General features: G+C 34.6%; 1 protein-coding gene across 1 annotated transcript in view; it reads right to left on the bottom strand.

The window, feature by feature from the left end:
- The window catches only part of Sytl2 (synaptotagmin like 2), a 133,099-nt gene that overhangs the window by 1,908 nt on the left and 106,831 nt on the right, over positions 1 to 24,360 (bottom strand). Inside the window, exons 9-19 of the mRNA XM_076846565.1 lie at positions 22,618 to 22,719; positions 20,394 to 20,447; positions 19,123 to 19,170; positions 15,767 to 15,861; positions 12,887 to 13,006; positions 11,490 to 11,659; positions 9,977 to 10,079; positions 7,567 to 7,737; positions 3,966 to 4,044; positions 1,797 to 1,896; positions 216 to 421 (exon numbers count right to left, since the gene is read on the bottom strand). Coding sequence (XP_076702680.1) covers positions 216 to 421; positions 1,797 to 1,896; positions 3,966 to 4,044; positions 7,567 to 7,737; positions 9,977 to 10,079; positions 11,490 to 11,659; positions 12,887 to 13,006; positions 15,767 to 15,861; positions 19,123 to 19,170; positions 20,394 to 20,447; positions 22,618 to 22,719 — 1,248 coding nt within the window. The remainder of the gene's footprint in view (positions 1 to 215; positions 422 to 1,796; positions 1,897 to 3,965; positions 4,045 to 7,566; positions 7,738 to 9,976; positions 10,080 to 11,489; positions 11,660 to 12,886; positions 13,007 to 15,766; positions 15,862 to 19,122; positions 19,171 to 20,393; positions 20,448 to 22,617; positions 22,720 to 24,360) is intronic.

The raw sequence follows: 24,360 nt of genomic DNA, 5'->3' as shown, positions 1-24,360 counted from the left end.
AAATTAAGCTCTGTATCAACAGACAGGACACCCTGTTATTTCTCATACTGAAAGCCATTGGCATACAGTCTGACATCCCTTCACTCATTCATTTCATTAAACTTTATGGAGACAGGATATTTATTTTCACTAGGAAGAAGCAAAGCAACAAACAACCCTCTAGTGTCTCCAGGGGAATTTGGTTCACAGAGAATTTAAAATGTAAGAAACATTACCTGTTCCAAAGCCAATCCGAAGACCTCCCAAAAACTGGTTGGTTAATTTGTAATGGTCCCAGACAGTGAGCTCTACACAGGCTTCCATCAGATCTTCAGGCCTGAACCCATCGTATACCATGGTATGGTTGAAGATGGGGTTGGTGGTTTTCCCTACAGCTCTTGTCTTCTGGCGACTTTTTCTACTTGTGTCTGGAAGGATGGTACTACAAAAAAAGAGGCATTGTTGTGAGAGCATTTTAATAAGAGTGAACACTTATTCTTTCAATATACTTTAGCACAGCTACTAAAGATCAGCAATGGAGGAAAAGGTATGGAGAGAGTGTTGGCGGTTTGGGGAAGGGTAGGAGAAGATACATTATGCTGCAAAGACCTGGACAAAGTTGCCCAGACCTGGTTTGAATCTTGACTCTGCCACCTATTTGCTGTTCATTCTAGGGGAAGTTGCTTCACCTCTCAGACACTTGCTTCTGGTTTACAAAGTGGGAATCGTGTTGCTGACTTCATAAGGTTGATCTTAGAATTAATAAAACATGCAAAATGCTTAGTTCAGTGTCTGTGGTAAGTAAGTGCTTTATACAATAGCAAATGCTTGAGGATTTCTTAAATTTTAGAAGCATGGGTTATCCCAATGCTTTATGGTGGCATAAAGACTTACTCTTATACACATTTGAAAAAAGAAATCAACTTGCTAGGTTGACCTTGGGAATAAAAAAAATGTTGTTTTTTTTCAATTACTTATGTCTTACTTATGGTAATAATTGAAGGAATTTAATACATAATGCTTCTTGTTAAGGCAAGAAGATCTGAAAGTGGTCTCACAATGGGAGATTGACCTGAGCTGAAAACTCTTACCAGTGAATAACTGTGAATAACTATGAAGAATATACACAGGGAAATGATAAAGTCATAAATACCTAAAACTATGTCACATATATTTAAATAGCTACAATTTGTCTTCTAATAGACTCTATATAGATAAAATTAGAGAGAGTTAGATCATCATAATACCTATTCAATTATTACTTACTAGGTTCAGTCACTTTTTACACATAACAGAGAAAAAAGTTTACCCTTTAAAAGCCCCAACAGTTTTAAGCTCTATGAGCTAACTCTTAGTAGGGGGTTGCTTAGCAAATCATTTTCCAAATATCTGCAGTCTGATACAAGAGTCCTTTGCAGATGGATCAAAAACATGTGGGACAAAGGAAAGGAGAAATGCTTCCTGTTTACAAAGAAGTCAAGGAGAATGATATCCCACCATTAGAAATTTGATAAATTTTTTTGTATTAATTATTGCCCTCACCAACAGATGTACCTCTAGAAGATGTTGCTTAGCTGAGTTTGAGGTCTCTAGTTCCATTTGTACATATGACCTCTTAGTTTTATGATTTTAAAACTAAATGAAGATTTGGAAGTTCATGTTACAGATTCCTCTAGTTTAAATCACCATTATACCAAGTAAATTCATTTAAGCTATAATTGATGAATTTCAACATCACAGATACAGAAAACTGAAACCAGCCAGCAAAGGCTAGTCTATAGAAGAACTGAAGAAGACTGAGTCATTAATGCTGTTACCATTTAACAAAAGAATTTAGATGACTTCCCCTTAGTGGTGGCAGATCAAGGCATTCCTTCACCCAGATGTGCACTTCGCCAGTTGTAGGAAGCTTTTTACCTGGAGAGAACAAATAGAAAAAAGTTTTACTGCCATTTCTCTTTTGGCAATATTGCACCCAAAGGTATCAGCCCTAAAATGGTCTAGCACAGGAATGCTAGCTACTAGCTAGTGCTTGATGGTATCAAATTGACAAAACCTATATATGCCTAACTCTATCTTTCATAGTCCAGCTGCACTAAACTCAGAGAACTCCATAAAAATAACTTATAAGAATAAAAAAAATCATATTTATTCTAAGTACACAGTATTTCATCCTTTTTGGAGAGCTTTGCTTGGTTTGACAAGATCAGATATTAGGAATATGAGTTATCCATTTATAGCTATATTAAAAATATCTCAATGAAATACATAATCCTTTCAAATATTAACACCATTATCAATTGGTGCTGATAGAAGGAATTTTAAACGTATCTGAGTATGAAGTAACCAAATAGGTCCTAGCATAGTTATAGCCATTTTTCTTGTTGAAAGTGTTTGTTTGTATTTTATAGGGCTGTTGTACATGCATACATACTAGCTAATATTATGTATAATTGCCAATAAGCTGGTTTAGTCTGAAGTTGCTGTCCAGATGGGGTACACATGGACGGAGGAACAATATCAGGTTTTTCTGGATGGTGTAGCTCAATCAGTAAACCAAACAGTACTTAATGATCATCTATAATATGTTCATCCCTGTGATTGGAATGTCATTAGATATACAAGAAATAATTTATACCCTTGGAGTATAGATTAAATGTTAAGCAGGAGAGACTAGTTCAAATAAAACTATAAAATGCAATGTAAAGTGAAATGCCAAGTTATTACTGCAATATTCTAGAAAATAATGTGGTCAATGAAGGCTAATATAGTCTGCAAAAGCATTAGGGAGGATATGGGACTTCATCTAAGGCTTGGATAGGTTGAGGAGAATAGGAAGTCATCCCAGGGAAGAAAACCTACATAAGGGAGACTCAGACAAAGTAGAGCCCACCACAATATACCATTCTCCTGATCCACACCACAAAGAGACAGAGGGGAAAAGGGCAATGAAGTTAGCATTTCTATGCATGTTGACCATAAATGACAGGATACAAATTATATGCAAAAAAAAAAAAAAAAAAAATCTGCCTTTTAGGAGGATCCAGAAGTTACAAGACGATGTCTGGCAGGATTCTGGCCTAAAGATGTGTCCTGCTTGCCCTCTGATTTTTTTTTTTAAACTTAAATAGAATACCTTTTCTAGTTCAGCCACTGCCCTCACCTCTATTATTTCTTTCATATCACTAACTTTACTACCTTGTTACTGAAAATATTTGAATCTGTAACCACTAGTTTCAATCATAACATTCCTATAGACTCTTAAGGATAACCCCCTGGGGAATTTTCTTGAGAAACAGGGTGGGGATAGGACCTGGCATTTAGTTTCTTCCAGTTTTTTAATTCCTAAACTGAACTGAAGACTTGAGGCCTTAATGTCAAGGATGTGATTAGTAATCTTGAGAAAAAAAATTAATAAGACTGAGAATGGAAGACCGGTGAGCTCTGATTTCTTAAGGACTTCCTATGAATTCTTCCAATTCCTACCTGTGAAAAAACATACTCAAGTTCCATTTTTATCACAGCATTATCATGAGGCCCAAATTATGAATAAAGGAATGGTCATTCACATGGTGAAGATAAAAACTTTTTGAAGAGTGAAGGGAAACTTAAAATAAGGATTGTATAATGGACTGAAAAAATGAGAATTTCTCATAGAAATAGAAAACAGCACTGAAATAGGGGAAAGGGGGAGTTTCAGAGTAGCAAAATGAAAAAGTTCCGGAGATCTGTTTCACAAAGTGGTAAATATACTTAACATCACTGAGTGATGTGATTAAAAATGGTTAAGATGTTATATGATTTTTTGCCACAATAATAAAAAATGAGTTATCTAGTTTACAACAGAGAATTGATTCATTTGATTTATACATTTATTAACTTAGTAAGTTTATTTAGAGCTTCATCTTTGAAAATATAACAATAAATCATTGGAGAGATAAGGGATAAGCAAAGAGCATGGCTCTGAATAGAAAATCAGTACAAACCAGGGGTTGGCTCTGGGACATACTGGAGAGCTAGCTTCATTTCACCTCTGTTTTCTGCTTCAAGGGCAACTGGTGCTGTCTGAAAAATAAAGGAATATCAGCAAGTGTGAGTCACAGATATTTTATCCTGTTTGTGGGTACTTTGTTACAGGGCCATACCTGTTTTATTTCTATGACTATGTATAACTCACGCTATTTTAAAAGTTTCCTCTGCATCATAATTAAACTATTATTTTTGTAACTTGGAAAACAAAGCTGTGAATCTTAGAAAACCCTGCAGAGAACCCAGTAAACATTTCATGGCCTTTAGTCTCAAAGATGGTGGAGAAATCAGATTGGTTTGTTTGGAGGTGGGAGAGGTGAACTAAGATGCTTTCAATTTTATCAAAACACATAAATTTTGTTAGTTATTCAGCCAGCACATAAAACAATTTGCATTCTCTTTCTTTAAAGAAATATGGGAGATAGCATGGGAAGGTGGGGTGAACAAGTCAACTCATTTTCAAAGCTGTATTAACCTGATTATTATAGACCAAATGCATAGGAGTTTAAGAATTACAATGACTGGACAAAAATTTTAATATGCATATCTGTTATTTTCAAGCATGGAGGGGGGAGTTTTACTTTCAAATATGATTATTTAGTTCCAAAACATGTATATGTATCAGAAATGCTATTGACACCTTCTGAGGAATTCAGATTCAGCAGACCTTGGGTAGGACTAGAAACAGGTGCCTCAAATGATTTTGATGCAATATTTGGGAACTATGTTTTTAGTGGAACTGTTTTATTATGATACTAAATAATGGTTGACATTATATATGTTTATCATTTCTAGCTCTGATGGCCTGGCTTAGACTACACCATCACTCATATTAAGATTTAAAAAAAATAAAAAATCAATTTGAAGGAGTTAAAAAAAAATTATTGAGACAGAAAAGGACTCAAATGGACAAGATCTTAGAGCCCAACATTGTTCTCTGCTTTTCACTTTGAAGAATTAGCTATTTTTACATAGTGCAAAACTAAGAGCATAAAAAATCTGGCAGAAAGACACTGCTGAGCTGAGCAGCGCTTTTGGCAATCTCATGGGGCTGAGGGCACAAAAATTGGGATAGATTATCTCCTAAGAATGAATGACACTGGAAAATATCCTAGACTAGTGGCTTTTAATTTATGGTCTCTAGGTGAGCAGCAGCAGCATTGCCTGGGAACTTTTGGGAAATGCATATCCTTAAATTGTCAGCTCACTCTCAGACTGGATTGAGGTGGTCTATCTGTATTTTATCCCTCAGGAGTAAAGTATACCCTTTCAAATTATTCTTAAACTTTTTCATGCAATAAAAAGTGAACAGGAACACAAAGACAAAGGCCCAAGTGATCAAATCAGGATTTAAAAAGAAATAGGAGAGACTCACAAATGATTAAAATACTGAATATATGCTTGTAATAATTTTACTATAGTTATACTATTTATGAGTGAAAAGGAATCAAAACAATCAAATGAAAATCTAAATCTGAAAAATATAATTTTTCTGTTGTTGATGGGTTTAAATGGTAGAGTAGAAGCAGGAGATAAAATTATTGAACTTAAAGATAGGTTGCCAAAAAATAGCCTGAAGCATAGAGAAACAAGAATATAAAATACAGAAAAGAATATGAGACATGAGATAGAATAAAAAGTTATATAACACACATGTAATTGGAAGTTCCAGAAGGAGAGAGAGAGAAAAAGTAGGGCAAAATTAGTATTTGAAGAAATAATTGCTGAGAAATATTCAAAATTGATGAAAGACACAGATTTAAGAAACTTTGTGAACCAAAAACAGGGTAAATACAAAGAAAACTACACTCAGTTTATTATAGTAAAATTGCTAAAAATTAAAGGAAAAAGAATTCTAAAATATGACAAGAAACAAATACATAAACTTCAAAGAAACAAAAATAAGACTAATAACTGACTTTGCAATATAAATGAAAGTCATAATACAATGGAATGACAGCTTCAAAGTGCTGAAAGAAATAATTGACAACCTAGCAGCTGAGCAAAAATATCCTTCAAAGTCTAATGTGAAAAAGATAGTATAATACAAAGAAAACCTGAAAGAATCCATTGCTAGCACCTAAAGTAAACTAAAGGGAAGTCTTGAACACAAAAAAATAACTACACAGAGATGCAGAAAAAGATATAGAGAAGAAAAGAAACATGGTCAAATTTAAATGTACAGATTATATAAAACAAAATGTCTTCTGGGACTTAAATATACACATAATTAAAACATGATAAAAATACTACAAATATGAGAGAATGAATAAATAGAGTTAAAATAGTCTTGGTTTCTTTCATTGTCCTGGAAGTGGTAAAAATCCTAATTTGTATTAGACACTTTTGTGTGTATGTGTGTGTGTGTGTGTGTGTGTGTGTGTGTGTTGTGCTGGAGATCAAACCCAGGATCTTGTGCATATTAGGGAAGTGCTCTACCATTGAAGTATACCCCTTATACTAGACACTTTCAATGCAAGGATGAATAATATAATCCTACAGTAATTAATAAAGAAAAAGAAACTGTAAGTGATATATTAATAGAAGGGAAAATGGAATTATATGATAATTGATTACTCCCAAAGAAGGTGATTGTGGAAATAAGAAAAAAAATTGAAATACTAAGATTTGAATCCAAATATGTCAATAATTACATTAAATGCAAGTGCACTAAGTAATCTAATTAAAAGACAAATATTTTGACTAATTAAAAATATTTCTTATAAAACCATAGCTACAAGAATTCAGAAAGGATGAAAATCAAAGGATAGAAACAAACTTCTAACCAATGGAAGCGGAATGAATGAGCTATACAGACAAAACATATTTTTATGACAAGAAGTATTACTAGAGGTAAAAAAGGATATTTTAAAATGATAGTAGTCAATCCAACAGAAAAATAAAACTATTTTTGCGGGGAGAGGTATTGGGGATTGAACTCAGGGCCACTTGAGCACTGAGCCACATCCCCAGCTCTATTTTACATTTTATTTAGAGGCAGGGTCTCACTAAGTTACTAGCACCTGGCTTCTGCTGAGGCTGGCTTTGAACTCACCATCCTCATGCCTTAGCCAATTCAAAATATTAGTAAGATAAACTAAAAATAAACAGCAAATTAAAAGAAGAGACAAATCCATAATCATATCTCTTTTAGTAATTCATAGTATACAGATACAAGATATAAAAGATTTTGGCAGCCATTATTGACTTAATTGATATAAAACATTACATCCAACAACCAAATAACACACTTTCCTTTCAAGTAAATCATGAAACATCAAATCTGAACAAATACTAGGTTAAAAGTATGTCTCAATTTTCAAAGAAAGGAATTATTTAAATGACCTTCCTAAAGTCTCTGAAATACTTGTTGTTAAAGGATTCAAACATTCTCCCTATAGTTCTTTTTCCTCTTTTTTCACAGAATGTAGAAGCTAAATAAGTTCACCCTAATTTAAAGTGACTCTAAACTATAGATCAGCACCATAAATTAAGTCACTAAACTTTTTTCCTACATATCAGGTCACACACCAACCTAACAAGGACCTCCGAACTTACCTTCCGCTTCAGCGGGTACCACCGCAATTGCTTGTTCTGTTTGTTGTCCCAGTCCCATGCTTCCAAATCAAGTTCCACCTCCCCCAGGAAACTATTGCGCTTAAAGGTATCCCGATGCCAAACAGACAGGTTCAGCTTCTGTGTCTTTAAGATTTGCTTTTCAACTTTATACTGCAGTTCAAAGAAGAAATTTAAACAATGAATAACATTACTTTACTCCAAAGTCATGTCACAGAGATGAAGAGAAAGTCATCTGCATAGATCAAATTTTCTCATTTGTTAGGTTTCAAGTCTCAAAAATATTGCAAAGTCATTTTATTCTAAGTATTTTATTTCAAAGAGCTAAAATTCATCTTTCATTATATCTGATGTTCTTCCCACCCCGACCCCCCCCCCCTCAGGAAAAGTAGACTATGGCTCAAATATCATAGCTGGTAATAGCTTTCTAAAAACAAAAGTCAAGTATTCAATGTTTGATGGATGTTTTCAGACTAGATATAATGTAAATCAAATTCAGTCTAAAAATGCAAATCAAATATAATCTAGTTATCTTTTTCTACCTGAGGACAAGGCTCATTTCAAATAGACTTTATTTTTTAGAGCAGTTTTGGGTTCATGGAGAAAATGAGCAGAAAGTGCTGAGTTCTTATATACCATCATGCACCCCTCCCTATCAACATCCCCATAAAACAAGATATTTTTCAAAAAACAATAAAAATTTGTTTTTTCCCTAGCTTCACATGATCAAGCAGAGAATATTTGTCATCCAACAGTTTTTCATGCCAAATATAAGTTAATCCTTGATTACATATAATCAAGAAAGAATAATAGTACTTCTAATCTAAAAATAATCCCCATTTGGCTTTATGATGTATTACATGACTGCCCATTTTGGTTGTACAAACTTGCCTTTCTCTGCATGTACCATTTAAATTAGCTGGCTTTTCCTGAGTATAGGGTTGAAGCAGCTGATTCAGAAATAGAAAGGTAGTGGGGAATATCACAGTTAAACAGTAATTAAAAACTTGCTTACAGAAAATCCACAGGTGGCTAATTCCACCATGGATGATTAAGAATTTATTTAACTGTTTCTTCTTTTCCCAGAGGATAATCAAATACTTAAAGAGTTTTCAGCTGGGCGTGGTGATGCCCACCTGTAACCCCAGCAGCTCAGGAGGCTGATGCAGAAGGATCACTATTTCAAAGCTAGCCTCAGCAAAACCCAGGTGCTAAGTGACACCCTGTCTCTAAATAAAATATAAAATAGAGCTGGGGATGTGGCTCAGTGGTCAAGTGCCCCTGAATTCAATCTTCAGTACCCACCCCCCCAAAAAAAAAGAGTTTTCAGAAAAAGGTAATGAATAACACTTTTTACAGTTTTAAATGATCTGCTAGTCACAACAAAGACAGCATGATAGAGTTTGGGAGAAGAAAATGAATTATGGGTGTGTGAGCCAGGTATATTCTCCATTCATCTGTTCATCCATCTATCCTTCTCATAAACATTTTTTGGCACCTATCCTACACAGTGTACTACCTATGAACATTTGTTAAATGTTTAATTTGTGCTAATCACTTCACACATATTAACTCTTTAATATCTACAACTACTGCACTGGTAAGTACTACTATTTTTCTTTTGCAGATCCCCAAACCATCATTTTCCCCATTTCTCAGATCTGAGATGCAGATATATAATTTTCCAAAGGTATACAAACTATAAACACAGCACAGCTCTCATGGAGTATAAAATTTAGTGTCAAACAAACCACTAGAATAAAGTGCTGAGTGTTAGCATAAGTTTGTCATAAAACAAGGTTTTTGAGGCAGCAGACAGCAAAGGAACTTAGAATTTAACAACATAGGAACATAGGAAGAGGCATTAACAACTGTGTAGGAGGTAGTTAGGGAAAAAATATGGGAATAACTATTCCATCCCAGAAGAACAGAAAATCACAGCAGTCAAGAAAATGTACTTCCTCCAGAGTACAGAAAGGAATATAAGATGACTAGAACAAAGATTATGAAAAAGTAAAGTTGAGGTCAGAGCTCTGGTTGGGAAGGGACTGGTATGCATGTTATTAAGGATGGACTTGCTCTTCATGGTAATGGGAATCATAAAAAAAATTAAGCATAGAAATATCAAAATTGTAACCTTGAGCCAGTTTCTCTCTCTGAGCTTCATTTGCCTCATCAGCAGGGGATGCACAGGGAGGGCATGACATAACACATATAACACTCATGGACAGCCTCTCATACAGAGCAGATTCTCAGAAATTTATATTCCTTTCTTTTCTTTTTTCCTTGGTGACTGACTTTATCTGTGTAAATACTACCCAAGAAGACACGGCTATTTAAATTGCACAGGTCAGCATTTAGGATTTTCCTATGTAAGAGAGTTCACATATACCCGCAGTATCTCGTTGTACACGGGATTCAAGGTTTTCTTCACCACCACTGTTTTCTTCTTGCCCATTTTGCCTTTGTCTGGTAACAAATAAGTTTTTACATATCTAAAAATAAGACAAAATAAACAAGTAGGTCAGAGAAGATAAAAATGTTTCCACGTCTACTCCTAAAAATCACAATGACATTATTACCCTAGGTACATGTATGACTGCACATATGGTGCAACGCTACATCATGCACAACCAGAGAAATGAAAAGCTGTGCTACAATTGTGTACAATGAATCAAAATGCATTCTGCTGTCATATATACCTAATTAAAATTAATTAATTTTAAAAAAACACAATGAAAACTGACAGCAGCAATAATTATTTAACCACATGGAGAAAAGTAGTAAGTACTAAATGTTCACAACAACACCTTTATAATTAGATACTGAAAGGGATTTTAATGGAATAGATAAACAATATTAAGTGAAGTTTTTTTTAAACATTTATTTTTAGTTACAAGTGGACACAATACCTTTTTTATTATTATATTTATGTGGTGCTGAGGATCGAATCCAGTGCCTCATGCATGCTAGATGAGCCACAACCACAACCCTGTTTTGAAGGATTTTAAGGGAAATTTTCTGAATTCATTTTTGCCCCCTGGCCTCCCAACGTGTACGGGGAAGGGAGAGTGCCTCTAAAATAGTGCTTAATTCTGTTGGTTAGTTTTCTATTGAGAAAAGGCTTTGGTGCTTCCAGTTTTTTGTTTGTTTTGGTTTTTATTGTTGTTATTGTTTTGTTTGTTTTAAGTTTTTGTTATTGTTTTTTGGGGAATATTTAATTTTGACACAAATCTAATTGCGCCAATTAAAAAAATGAAGAACATTGGGCCCCACTGTTTTTACACTAAAAATGAAAGAAAAAATATTGGGTTTGGCCCAGCACAGTAATTAAGAATTAGACTTCTACAAAGGGATGAGTGGAGAATACTATCTGACTTTTGCAAATAAAATGAAATGCAATTAAAATTGTGATTTAAAATATGAATTAATAATTTTCTCTAAAGTTCTTCTGTAGGACTTAATTTAAGTAATGGAAGCTATGTCATTCTAAAATCTTAATTATTTTTTTACACCATAGAACATTAAAAAATTTGAAAGTGTTCTGGAAAGAGTCAGGGATTCAAGTTTTCATTCTTAATTTTGCTGCTATCTGAATTCACATATATGGGTTGTTTTCTCTATCCCTTATTTACTTATCTGTAATATGCATGAACTGGATAAGATGTCTTCAAAGGTTTCTTCCAACTTGAAACTTTTTGTGTTTCTCTGTGATTTTTATAATTTTAATGTTTGACATATAAGTTTATAAAGTAAATAAAACAGCATTTCTCTCCACCTTTTCAAACAGTCCTTTTAACAAAGTCACACAAAGACTCTTTTTCAATTCTTTTATTTTCTTCTTTATTCCTACAAGATTCAGTTTGAAAACTAAGAGAAAGTAGGTGACTCCAAGATGTACTTACGGGTCTGAACGTTGTTTTTTTATGTCTGCTGCTGCTAAGTCCTTACACTGGGCCACAAAAACATGCAGCTCTTTCAGTGAATCCACATAGTCAATTGCAAACTGAATGTTTCCTTTCACTTCCAGATTACCAAAGTCTCCACTGTAAACACTCATCACACTGCCACTCACCTGAAAGCATCAGAAACATGCAGTGTTTGTCTCAGAGCAAAAACTATGGACATAATCCCTGCTTGGCATTATTTCTCCAGCTTATATGAAAGCAGTTAATTCAGCAGGGTGTAAGAACATATCAATATAGACAACATGACATGATATACACGGTTAGGGTTTGTTTGTTTGTGTGTTTAAGTTGTTCCTAAATGACATAGATGAAAAGTGAAATGCTAAGTTATTTACATGCTGGCTCATTTGAAAGGAGGGTGATTTCATGCTAAGTGGCATTCAAAGTTCCATTTTTAGGCATGCATAGTATTTAAAATGCTAAAGACAGAAAATGTGAGAAACTCTAGGTCCACAAATCACAATGACACATTGCTTAAATTTCCAAGGCACTGAAAAGGAATTTTATCCATCCACTGAATCTAGGAAAATGCTTACTGAGCCATGCACTTTTAGAGGTCAGAAAGGGTAGAAAATGGATGATTGATGAAAAGGGGTTTAAAGCCTTCCCAAGGGTATACATTAGATTATCAGCAGAAAATCAATTTAAATAGATTTCTTTAAAAAGGTTTCAGAAATGCAAGGCTAGTAAGAATTGAGGCAAAGCTTCCTTATTTGTTTAGCATACCTGGTGAGATATATGTATGTGTATGTATATGATAAAAATATTTAGATAAGTATATCTCAATACACTTATATATGTATATTTCTATACTACATGCACATTCTATACTAAATGCACATACAACTACTTCAGTGTATGCAAGAAGTTCTATGTAAAGTCAAATTCTCTCAAATCAAATCTAGGCAACTATACTTAGGGAGTTTTCATTTTATAACCCTTTCTGCATCCTTCTATAAGACAAAGGACACCTCTCCTATTCTTTTATGTGAATCAGTATATTTACTAACAGGCTTATTAAAAAGATAGGTACAATTCTATGTCTGTAAACAATATATAAAAGCATATCTGATATAAAGTTTTTATAATAGTTACCCCATTTGTTGCACAGAAAAATTTAGTGACTCATCTTCTGGTAATTTAGGTTTATTTGTGAAGTTTTTAAATCCAAAAAATTTTGTGTATTTATAATGGATATGAAATCCCTTGTGGATTAGAGAAAATGCTTGTGTCCTTACAGTCTAAGAACTACAATAGGAGGTCACTTTACAAAGCAGGCAAAGCAATGTTTAGAGCAGCAGAAAGATATTAACATGGAGCCTTTGGTTACATACAGAAGACAAGGACGTCATGCCAGAGGAGCTGCTAAGATTGGTTAAAGAGCTCGGGCTCTTCTTGTGTCTGCTGAGCTGGTAACTGCTTTCTGATGCTGTATCTGTTTCTCTGTCATCACTCTACAAAACATCATATAATATGCACAGTATTTAAATTAGGTATGAGTCAAGGGCAGAATCCCATTTAGACAGAAAGGATATCTTGATATCCACTGATCTATGACATTTCCCAAGGTTAAAGGATGCTAGCATTAATTGTGGAGGAATAGGATTCAAGAGGGAGTGGGTGGTCTATACTAGACCTCACCTAAGGAGGAAGGTAGTGTTTAGCTACCAGAAATAATAAAGTGATATTTCTACCTGCACAGTGCTATACAAGACAACACTGTTAGGAGCCTTCTTGTCACTTTTTAAATATTATATATTTATGTTTCCCAGGGAACTTTTCTCATAATTACCCAGACAATGAAAGGTCTAAGATATCCTATCAGTACACAATGTTAATTCCTCTCATTTTTATTGTAGACTTAGCTTTAAAAATCAAATCTTTTTTTTACTTGAGATAATACTAAACTAGGAAAAAGAGATGCTAGACTGATCTATTTCAACTAAAATTTTAAACCACCCCTTATTATGTCTGTAGTCTATTGTGCTTAACATTTTATTGCTATAGGAGAGCATATAAAATTATACATTAGAGCTTAACACATTTCTTTGAAAATTTAAAATGCACTAAGATACTTATTTTAATTATGTCCCAAGAAATATGTGCCTGGGACAAGAAAGTAGGAGTGGCAAATTTCATTATATTTATAGCTAAAGTTTTTTGATGGTAGCCTACAAAGTTTGTGATTCAGAATGAGCTCCTTTTGGGGTTAGAGAGCTTATGGAGCAGTCCAAGAATTCCTGGGGTTATGGAGAGTAGTTAATTCATGCCAACATATTCCAGGACCATGCAATTATGTACAAGTATAATATGAATGCCAATTCTAGTGAAGATTAATAAAAGAGTTAGAGAAATAAAATAAATAACTTATATGGATGAGAAAAAAATCCTTTCTAAAGTATTAAAAAAATAATACTTTTTAAATCTCTCTGTTGTCACATTCTCTCCCCACATGCTGAATAACCATTTTCCTCTGTTATATACTATGTTCTACCTAGATAATCAGATAATTAGTCAATTATTGGAAGGGTGGGACCTTGTTGTGTTGAACTGGATCAGTGATTTTCACACAAGTGTGACCAATGCTAAGTCTCAAAGGGACAGTGGACAAAGAAACAAAACCTGATTTCATCTCCACTTTTTTTTTTCTTTTTAAAAAATATCCAGTTCAACTCCATGTAGTTGGGAAGGTAAAATAATACAGTTCATCTAAAGCCCCAGAATGGACAGAAGGGTGCCCAGGATGCATGCGATGGAACATGATTTATATGTTACCCAGAATTTTCCTTATATTCCATCTACTAAGAAAATGCTTGATAATAAAGTCTTTTATTTCACCATCAGAAATCAGATCAAAAGCAAAAACAGCATACACCTTTAGCAGGTACTCACTATGTATTAGTCACTGTACTATATATTTTACTGCACTTAGGCCACTGATTCTCCACAATCTCGTGTGATAGGTACTGGGAAACCAGACTCAGGAAAACTAAAGAATTTGTCTTCTGATCACACAATATCAGAGGCAGGAATGGAAACATCTGACTCTAGACCTAAGACTCCCAACTATCTTACTACAAGAATGTGAGATCTTGGGGCTTGGTTTGTGGCTCAGTGATAGAACACTCACCTAGCATATGTGAGGCACTGGGTCCAATCCTAAGTACCTCATAAAAAAAATAAATAACTAAAATAAAAATATTGTGTCCATCTAAAACTAAAAAAAAAAAAAAATTAAAAAAAGAAAGAATGTGGGATCTTCATTAAGTCAAAGCACCTGAGTTCAAGTCCTGGATCTATTTTTTTGTTGTTATATTCTGGTTTTGTTGTTGTTGTTGTTTTAACTTTTTATGGTGTTGGGGATTGAACCAGGGCCTTGCACCTGCTAGACAATTACCTACAATTGAGTTACCTAGGTCTACTTTTTAATAGCTATTGAATGTTGGGAAGGTGGCTTCACCTCTCTGAGTCTCTTTCCTTTTTTTAAAAGAGAGAAAATAGTACCTACCATGTACAGTTAGTGAGAACTGAATGTCAGAATGCGTATTACATGCCTGATACATTTCAATTCAATGAATAGTGGATGATAATAGTCATGTTCTTACCAGAGGTGGTAGTATACAGTTGTTATCAGCATGGGAATCAGATCTGAGCTCCAGAGTTGGGCAACCCCTTTCTGGCTGAGTAAGTTTACTTCATTTCTCTTTGTCTCAGTTTCCTCACCTATAAATTCTGGGGATACTGCTGATACCTACTTTTCAGGCTTGTTGGATGATTAAATGAAAAAAATTAAGGTGAAGTCCCTGGCACCCTGTAGATGTTCCTGAAAGTTTGCTGCGTCATTGTTACTTCATTATTTTAACAAATGCTTTCAAGGTAGTCTTACTATCTAGACTAAGCTTGTACAAACCAGCTTTAAGCTACAGAGGGGTAATTAATTCATGCCAACATATTTCTGTCTGGATATCTTATTTTGTACCTACTTTGAAACAAAAGTCACATTCCCAAATCTATGCAATCTGACTTCTCTGACCAAAAAGAGTTACTGTTTGAGTCAACTGAGACACAGCTTACCTTGTTCCAGGATCAACAACACTGTCTCCATTGACTTGGAAAACAAGGTCAGACCTGCTGACCTCTTAGGACTCTGCCACAGTGAAATATAACACACTAACCTGGCTTTATTTTTCTGAAGGTGAAAAAGACAAACTTGCCTCATCTTGGAGAAATGCTGGAACAGACTTGCTCATCCTTTTGAATTTGTCAGGGTGGGAAAACAAATTATCTGGTTGTGAAGGCACTGTGGAAACTAAACAGCAGCATTTCAATTTCAAAATTATTCTTTCAATTATAAGATATTAGGTATAAGTTGAAAACACTTTTCTTTCATCTATGAATGGACACGTTTTGTAAAGGTTAAAAGCACAATAGTTCACATGCACAGGAATATGAGGTAAGCAACATGCAATTTTTACAAATTATATATAGAGAGAAAACTAGCAAGGAGTTGAACCAAATACTAAATAAAAATTAATTAAAAACCATTACTTCCATTTGAATTGGAGCTGGACTTGAATTAAAGTATTATGTGGATATGAATTGGTTTTACTTATTTTCTCATATCAGAGCTTTGAAAACCAAGGGCTATAATTTATTGGTTCATCTCCTCAAGATCTACTATATTAATAACATGCTTAGGCTGAAAAACTATTTCATCTGGACAGTAAGGAACTTTGTACATACTCAATAATAAGAGTGTCCTTTTCTATTGAATGACTAAGAACAGGTCTGTTTATTTAGCGATCATAAGGATTCCTTTAATAATAGTGTTTCTTACTCAATTATAAAAAAGTATAATTTTAAAATAATTGTTTCTTTAAATACAAATTATTTAGCCACTTTTGACTCAGAGAAGTCTCAATATTCAAAGCCAAGTGTAAATGGCTCAAGTTAGTATATTTTTAAGAATTTAATATGAAAATATAGCATATATCTTCTTTCTAGGTTTGGAACACACAATAAAAGGATCAATTCTAACCTGAATTTGCATATCTTTAGAAAACTATTTTCTTCTTTAAGAATCAAAAGGTCTAAACTTTTCTATTGTTATATTGTATATTGTGTGCATGTACAAATATGCAACAAATCCCACCATGCACCAATAAAAAAAAGTGGGGGAGGCTGAGGGATATAGCTCAGTTGGTAGAGTGCTTACCTCACATGCACAAGGCCCTGGGTTCAAGCCCCAGCACCACAAAAAAAAAAAAAAAAAAAAAAAAAAAAAGTGGGGGGGGGAACCTTTCTTACAGTGAATCATAATTCTTATAATAAAAAAATTACAAGGCACTTGGTATAGCCTAACACATAGTAGGTTCTGTAAAAATGTTCTAAGCAAATTAACATTATCTGATAGGGAATCTGTCATACTGTAAACCCCATACAAATGTATTAACTTGTATCATTAAGAGGTATAAAAATAAAACTATATTTCTGTGTATAACTCAAAAGACATTTCTAAACATTCATCTCTAAACATTGTATAAACTCATCTTTAATTGAAAGAAATCCAATGGAAAAAACTTATTCACATATCAGTTCTCAATTAACACTTAGACTTGCAAAGGACAATGTAAAACAAAATCCATTCACAATGTGTTATAAAATATCTACTTTAATCACTTCCCATTAAATAATTTGTGTGTGTGTTCTGGGGTGAATTGTAATGATAGTAGTATAAGATGAGGTCACACAGTATGGTTCAATGAGAATATAAAAACCTTTTCATTATAACAACACTGCTTCTGATGTTTTCAAGGTATATTGTTGCATGATGCTCTGCGGGTCAAACTCAATTATACTCACTAACCAAATGTGGTCAATTTTACATTTATGGTCTCTTTAATTATTTAGGTTTTGATCATATGTCTGATCTTGTCTTATGGAAAGAATATATATATATATATATATATAATTTATATATTTATTTATATATATATACATATATATATGTGTGTATATATATATATATATATATATATATATATATATATATATATATATACACACACACACATACATACACTAGTGAAAAGATACTAAAAGTAATTTTGGATAATATTACCAAAAATAGAAATTAATTGATCCAGAGTCCAGCATGCAATTTATCTATTTGCCTTGACTAATAACTAAGCCAATTAGGAGGTCATGTACGAAGATACAGCATGTGTCTACATATGTCTTGCTTTCATTCCTCAGACTAAATATTGAACAAAACAAAGAAAGATAAAGTCAGATGCCCAAACTTATGCAAGTTCCAGTTCAAAAGCAACTAGAAAAACCTCTTCATCCAACACCTCTTAAAGAGCGTAAGTCTTGTTTTGTCTGCAATAGCTAGACAGCAGATACTCACAAGGGCCAGGCCTGGATTGTCTTCTTTCCTAGGCAGTGCTTAAGAATTTGTCAAGTCATGTGCCAAAGCTCAGCGCCTTCACTGCTGGCAGGAAGACCTCATGAGCAAAGTTTCAGATTTCATGCTAGATGTCACTGACTTCTTGCATCAGCACATCATTTCTCTACCAAATGGCTCCTTCATTTAGCTGCTTTCCTTTTAAGGACTATTAGTACATCCAAAGGATGTTGGGAAATTATAATTATTAGAAATGCTATGGACCCAAGGGCAGGCATGTGTCATTATCTTCATAATTCCATAGCCTAGGTTTATAAAACCAATTGAAACTAGGGAGCTAAGGAATCACACATGCATAGCTGCGTGCTTTGCGAGGCCCCCAAAACACCTTTTAATGCATCATCTGTCCATAAGCCAGTAATCATAGCTAAGTAGTGTAACCTTAAAACTGAACAGAAAAGAGAGAACAAACATTACCTTTGCTTGGTAGTGGACACTGATTAGTGGGTGGACATTAGTTGCCACAGGAATACATTTATTTCTTAGGCTCAGATATTCATTTGACCTTTAACATTGAATATTTATTGTTCAAATCCAGTTTTGAACCTGAGTTTAAACCCTGGATGTAATAAAATTTGCTTTTATAGATATGTAAAAAGGCATATACAACCATACTACATACATATGAACTGTATAGTTTTTATGGGTCTAAATAAGTAATAAATCACTTCATTACTATAGTCTTATATAGAGAATGCAATAAATGAATACTCAAGACCTCACTGTAACATAAAAGTCAACTGAAATCAAAAGTGCCAATTTGACTTTAAGCAAAGACTCAAGGATCAGATAGACTGACAAAAGTCAATAATACTCAGTAATAGCAATAGCTATACATAAACACACACACACACACACACACACACACACACACACACACACATTTTAACACTTAAATCTCCCTCAATATAACCACAGATTATTCTTTCAACATAGAAGTAGTAAAAGGTTTTTAACAAACCCTTATTGAAATGAAATAGTTTTACAAGCTGTGGGAGTTTAGCAATAATAAATCCTTTGTTATTAATGGGTTAGTTCTTTCAGTATATTTAACACTATGTGGAATGCAACATTTAGTAATTTGAGAAAGATCCCGCTACTCACTTCCTGGTATGCATTCATTTGTATCTTGTTCCTGATCTGCTTTTTGATCTACTCAGAAGAGTAACATTGAGAATAAATACCATTTTAACAGAAGAATTAAACATACATGAAAGTAAAGCTCAAATATCATTTTCACAACTGAAATTGGAGAATACACGGCAGGTTCTCAACTTGCTTTCCATCTGTATCCCAGTGTGATGCTTCATTAGTCTCTTTAAGGTTTCCTAATCTAACATCCAGCATAGGTGATATGTAGCCTTTTCTGCTGATTTGCTAAGCCACAGCACAGAAATGGGAAGGAGCACTGAACTAGGAGCAATGAAGCTGAGATTCTATTCCCTGCCCTTCCCCTGACTGACTAGCTACAGGAGCTTAGAAAAGTCACTTAGTTTTTCTGAGCTTTTCTTGTCTGCAAAATGAAGATTAAAATCCTTATCCCACCTGCTTCAATGAGATTGTTAAAAATAAGAAAAACAAATCTATTACATAAGAGTAAGGAATAACTTTGAGGAGCTCTATTGCTACATTTTGTATAGGAAAACTCTTTTGAGTATGCATTTTTATGATTACAGTAAGAACAATTTACAAAAATAAAAAAGCATAAAATAAAAATTGTACATTTGCATAAATTCTGAACTATAAAAATCAGACTCATTTCTATCTCCCCCCTGACCCAGACACTATTACCTTATTTATTTTATAACTGAATTAAGTAATACATAACCCATTGATAAGCTTCAAGATCTTCTAGCTCCTTAATATTCAGAATCAATTCTAAATCCTCAGCCTGTACTATTTACATAAGCTGAGACAGGCTTCCCCACCCTTGTTCTGGGGCCCTTTCCTCTGAACTTAAGTCTTAACCATTTGTACACAAAGAGAGCTAAATGCTGAGCCTTAAGCATTAAATATAGGAATAACCTAACCCAGGAACCCACCCCCTCTTCTTGCCTTCAAAAGGAGTTCTGCAAATCAGAGTCACAAAAATCAGCTCATATGCATAGAAATAGAATTTCATATTTATAGAAACCCTTGCTCCCCAAGGGTCTCTGATGAGATCCTTACAACGGTTTCACCAGCAGAAGCCATAAAAATACAAATAGTGTTAAATGTACCAAGTCAGAACCATTTTTATAATAACTTAGGCACTATTCGCCACATAGTGGTAAATGTCGTTCTTCTATTTATCCAACAGCTGCATCCGAGTAACTGCACAAATCACCCCAGAACTTAATACACAAACAGACATGCAAATACATAAAGATATTTACCATCTTCAGCACTACGTACTAGTTCTTCTGGCAGATTATCTACTTTTGCTTGATCTGTTCAGGAGAAATTAATAAATGGTTAACGAGACTGCCCCTTAGAAAAAGAACAATGAGATTGTCCCTGGAAGCTCCCGGAGTTGGAAGCAATTAGTCAAGATGCGGTGAGGGGTGCAACCAAGATGTCTTCCCCAAATACTTTCTCTTTAGATTAGCTACTTGAGCCAGTGCCATAGCAGGAGCTCCCATTTCATCCCGGATGCAGCACACATCAGCACACTGCTGAACACCGACTCCCAAGGGTTAGAGGGTTAGCTCAGAGCAAGCAATTGGCTGACAGCAGGAGAAAGCACGGGGCTGCAACAGCCTCTCTATTCTTCTGGAAAGGGTAAGATGCTGGCCATGACTAACACCTCCCCAAATCTATGGTCATTAACAAATATTTGTGTGAATGCATCATCGTTTGCATATGCCTCTGGGAGGCTTGCTTGGGAAGTCAACTGAAGAGATGTAACTGGGGACCAGCTGCTAAGTGGAATTTTGGCAGGCTAGTGTGAGAGTGGGTATCGGTATTTGGAAGGGAGCCTGCAGGAATACCCGTCAGCTGATGGTGATTTTTTTTTAACCCTACACATTCCTGAATACTTTAAAGCTGCACCATGGAAATAGCTTCATGCTTCAGAGACAAAGAGGTTTGCTAAACTGAAGGATTGTCACTGAGGTTTTTTTCTTCAAGACCTATCACTGACATAAGGAAGAACAATTAAGGCTGTCCAACAAAGGATGGGACTGCCTTCTCTGGAAGCATCCAGGCGGATATGGGGGTTGACCACCTGTTGAGGAGGCATTAGAGGGAATTCCATGGGGGTGGGGGCGCTTTGAAATGGGTGACCTTTAAGGTCCCTCCCAAACCTAAGATTCTAAAATCCTTGGGAGGGTTAGGACTACCTTCCAAATTGGGGACATTTTCTAGATCCCTGGAAATCTCTGAATTTTAGAAATTTAGTTAAGTGTCTTTTTCAGTTTTCTTTTAAAACTCTGACTACTTAGTCTCAACTGAAGGTGTTAAAATATATAATAAACCCAAGGGTCAATTATCAATCAATTAATTTGGCAGTGGTTAACTTTTAATCAATTTTTCCTTATAACCACGTGAAATCCCACAGGTATATCTTTAGCTTTAAAAGGGTAAGAACCAAACCCCTAGAAGTCATAGTTACACTTGTCTGGCACATGGGTCCCTATGGATGTTTTCTGTTAGTACAGAAGAAATCCTTCACCAATTAAAGCAGCAGCCAGTGGGGAATAGTGTACCTAACATATTGTATGTTGGGTAGTCTTTTGGTTTATAGACCCAATATCCAAGAGAAATGTGGGAATAGAAAAGAAGGAATGAGCTGGGTATGGTGGTACATGCTGAGACAGGAGGATCATGTGATCAAGTTCAAAGATAGCCTCAGCAATGTTGCAAGGGTCTGAACGACGGCAAGACCCCGTCTCAAATTTAAAAAATAAAATAAAGGGCTGGGGGCTGGGGATGTAGCTCAGAGGTAAAGCACCCCTCGGTTCAAGCCCTAGTACCAGAGAAAGAGAGAGAGAAATCCTTGAAGCCAGGGACTAATTCAGACCCATATCATGCAAAATTCATTAGACACCTAACACTGTCACATATAATATTATCACTTCACAAATGTTAGTGACAGTTATCTTTTGAGTCCCAGGTCTGCTGTGTGATACTAAGCAAGCTATTTTACCTCTCTGAGCTTCATATTCTTTATCTATTCTTTATATCTATATCTATAACAATTATTCATCTCTCATAGAACGCTTGTATTGGTTAGATGAATTAATACATGTGGAATTCTTAGAAAATTTTTGGCACATAATATTCAATAGATGTTAGCTATTACTATTATTCCATTATTGCTACTAGCTGCCACGATCCTTTAAAACACTGTACTTGAGTAAACACTCAAACTGGGATGCTTTGATTCAAGGAAACGTAGTAGTGTAGGAACCAAACCTCATGCATTATTTTTGAAAGCAGTGTTCTGGACACTTAAGAGTGAGTCTCTGATTCAGTACACTTGGGGAAAGTTATTCCCATCTGTCAACCCCTGTATTAGGAGTTTCAGTGCACATCAACATGCAGTCAGGCCACAGAACAGCACATAAGCACTTTTAAGCTTAGATGGAGCATGAACAGTGGGGCAAACTTTATTCTCACTTGATAAATCTGATGAAATGTCTTCTAGACTTTTGGAAGGCATTTTCCTAGCAGCACTCCTTTCCAAAGCTTTCAAAACAGGACTGGGTTCTTCTTCTGAACCTGTTATAAGACAAAACCGATGAACACTGCACAATACAAAAGAAAAAACAAACTTTAAATAACGAATGGACATTGAAATGGTGGGTTCAAAAGAGAAATTATGGTATAAGCCTCCCTACTTTTATTTGTTCTACTAAGCAACTATTTAACAGAAGAAAATTAAATTTTTCCACTGCTAATATTCCTTTAAATTTTTTTCTTCATTGAGAAATATTTGCAAACATAAATCATATAGAAACAAGATCAGCACATTGATCTCCTAATTGTTTACACTTTTATTTTAGGCACACGATTTATTTTGTCCAGACTTTGAATCTTCCAGCCACAAAATGATTTTAAAAGCATTTTAAAAATTAGCCTGGCGCTGTGATGCACACCTACAATTCCAGCGACTCAGGAGGCTGAGGCAGGAGAATTGCAAGTTTAAAGCCAGCCTCAGCAGTTTAGCGAGGCACTTAGTAACCCAGTGAGACCCTGTCTCTAAATAAAATATAAAAAAGTTCTGGGGATAAGCCTCAGTGGTTAAGCACCTCTGAGTTCAATCCCTGCTACCAAAAAAAAAAAAAAAAAAATGGGGGCGGGGGGCTGAAAACCCTGAAACCATGGAGGGCAGGATTTAGAGATTTAACTCTGTATGCAAATGGGTACACAAATGAGGGACTTATCCAGATCAACAACTCAACAACTATAGGTGTTCTGGATTTTATAATTTAATAAAATTTCAAATAAAATGTTGGTAAATAAGTGGGGAAATCAACTTTTTATTTAACTAAGGCCTTTTAAAAGGGAAGATGAAATTCTATCCTTTACTAATGGCTTCATTTTGTAAAAAAGAAAGACATTTTAGAACAGAGAGGAGAAAAAGGGCATATTTTTAGACTAAGAATAGTCCTGAAATTAAATACATATCATTTTACCAGAAAAAGTCTCAATATTATCATTTCTTTTTTTTTCTTTCCATTTTAACAGTGAAAAAACTCCATCCTTGATAGTCCTGGTCTTCATACTGACATTTATCACTGTCTATACTCAGTGCCTAAAACTGTGGCTGAAAAAAGGCACTTCAAAAATATTTGCTGAATCAAGGAATGAATGATTCAATTAATGAATCAATGAGTTTAAGAATCACTTCTCTAAAAAAATAATTTCCTGAAATGCATTCCAGCTCTGCCTAACATTGATACGCATTCCATAGCAAATAGATTCTAAGATGAACAAGATTTGAGATGTTCTTTGTTCAAATTTAAGAGGTTTCTTATTGCAAAGCTTCTCAGAGATTTTGACAAGCTAATAAAATACATAATTTCCCAGCATTTCCAAAAGTATTTGACCATGGAAAATTTCTTTTCCCTAAAGGAACATATTGAGGTATTGGTTGGTTAAGAGCTTGGCCACAAGTCAAACATGTTAGTTTGTTCAGCAAAATTAGGGTGGTTTTGTAGTAAGGTTCCTACCCAACTCTTACTTACACACTTTCCAGTTTGTTATAAAACAATAATTTAAGTCAAAGGATATGAAGCCATGACTATACCATCGTATACCTCTTACTTGGCATTTAATTTTAAAATATCTTCTCTGGGTTCTGTCTGGGTGATAATTTAATATCACCTATTTTTTTCTTAGGCTTTTTGATATTCACTT

This window comes from Callospermophilus lateralis, chromosome 2 (assembly GCF_048772815.1).
Source record: "Callospermophilus lateralis isolate mCalLat2 chromosome 2, mCalLat2.hap1, whole genome shotgun sequence".
NCBI lineage: Eukaryota > Metazoa > Chordata > Mammalia > Rodentia > Sciuridae > Callospermophilus > Callospermophilus lateralis.
The sequence above is the reverse complement of the archived record's forward strand: the minus strand, read 5'-3'. Positions and strand labels throughout refer to the sequence as shown.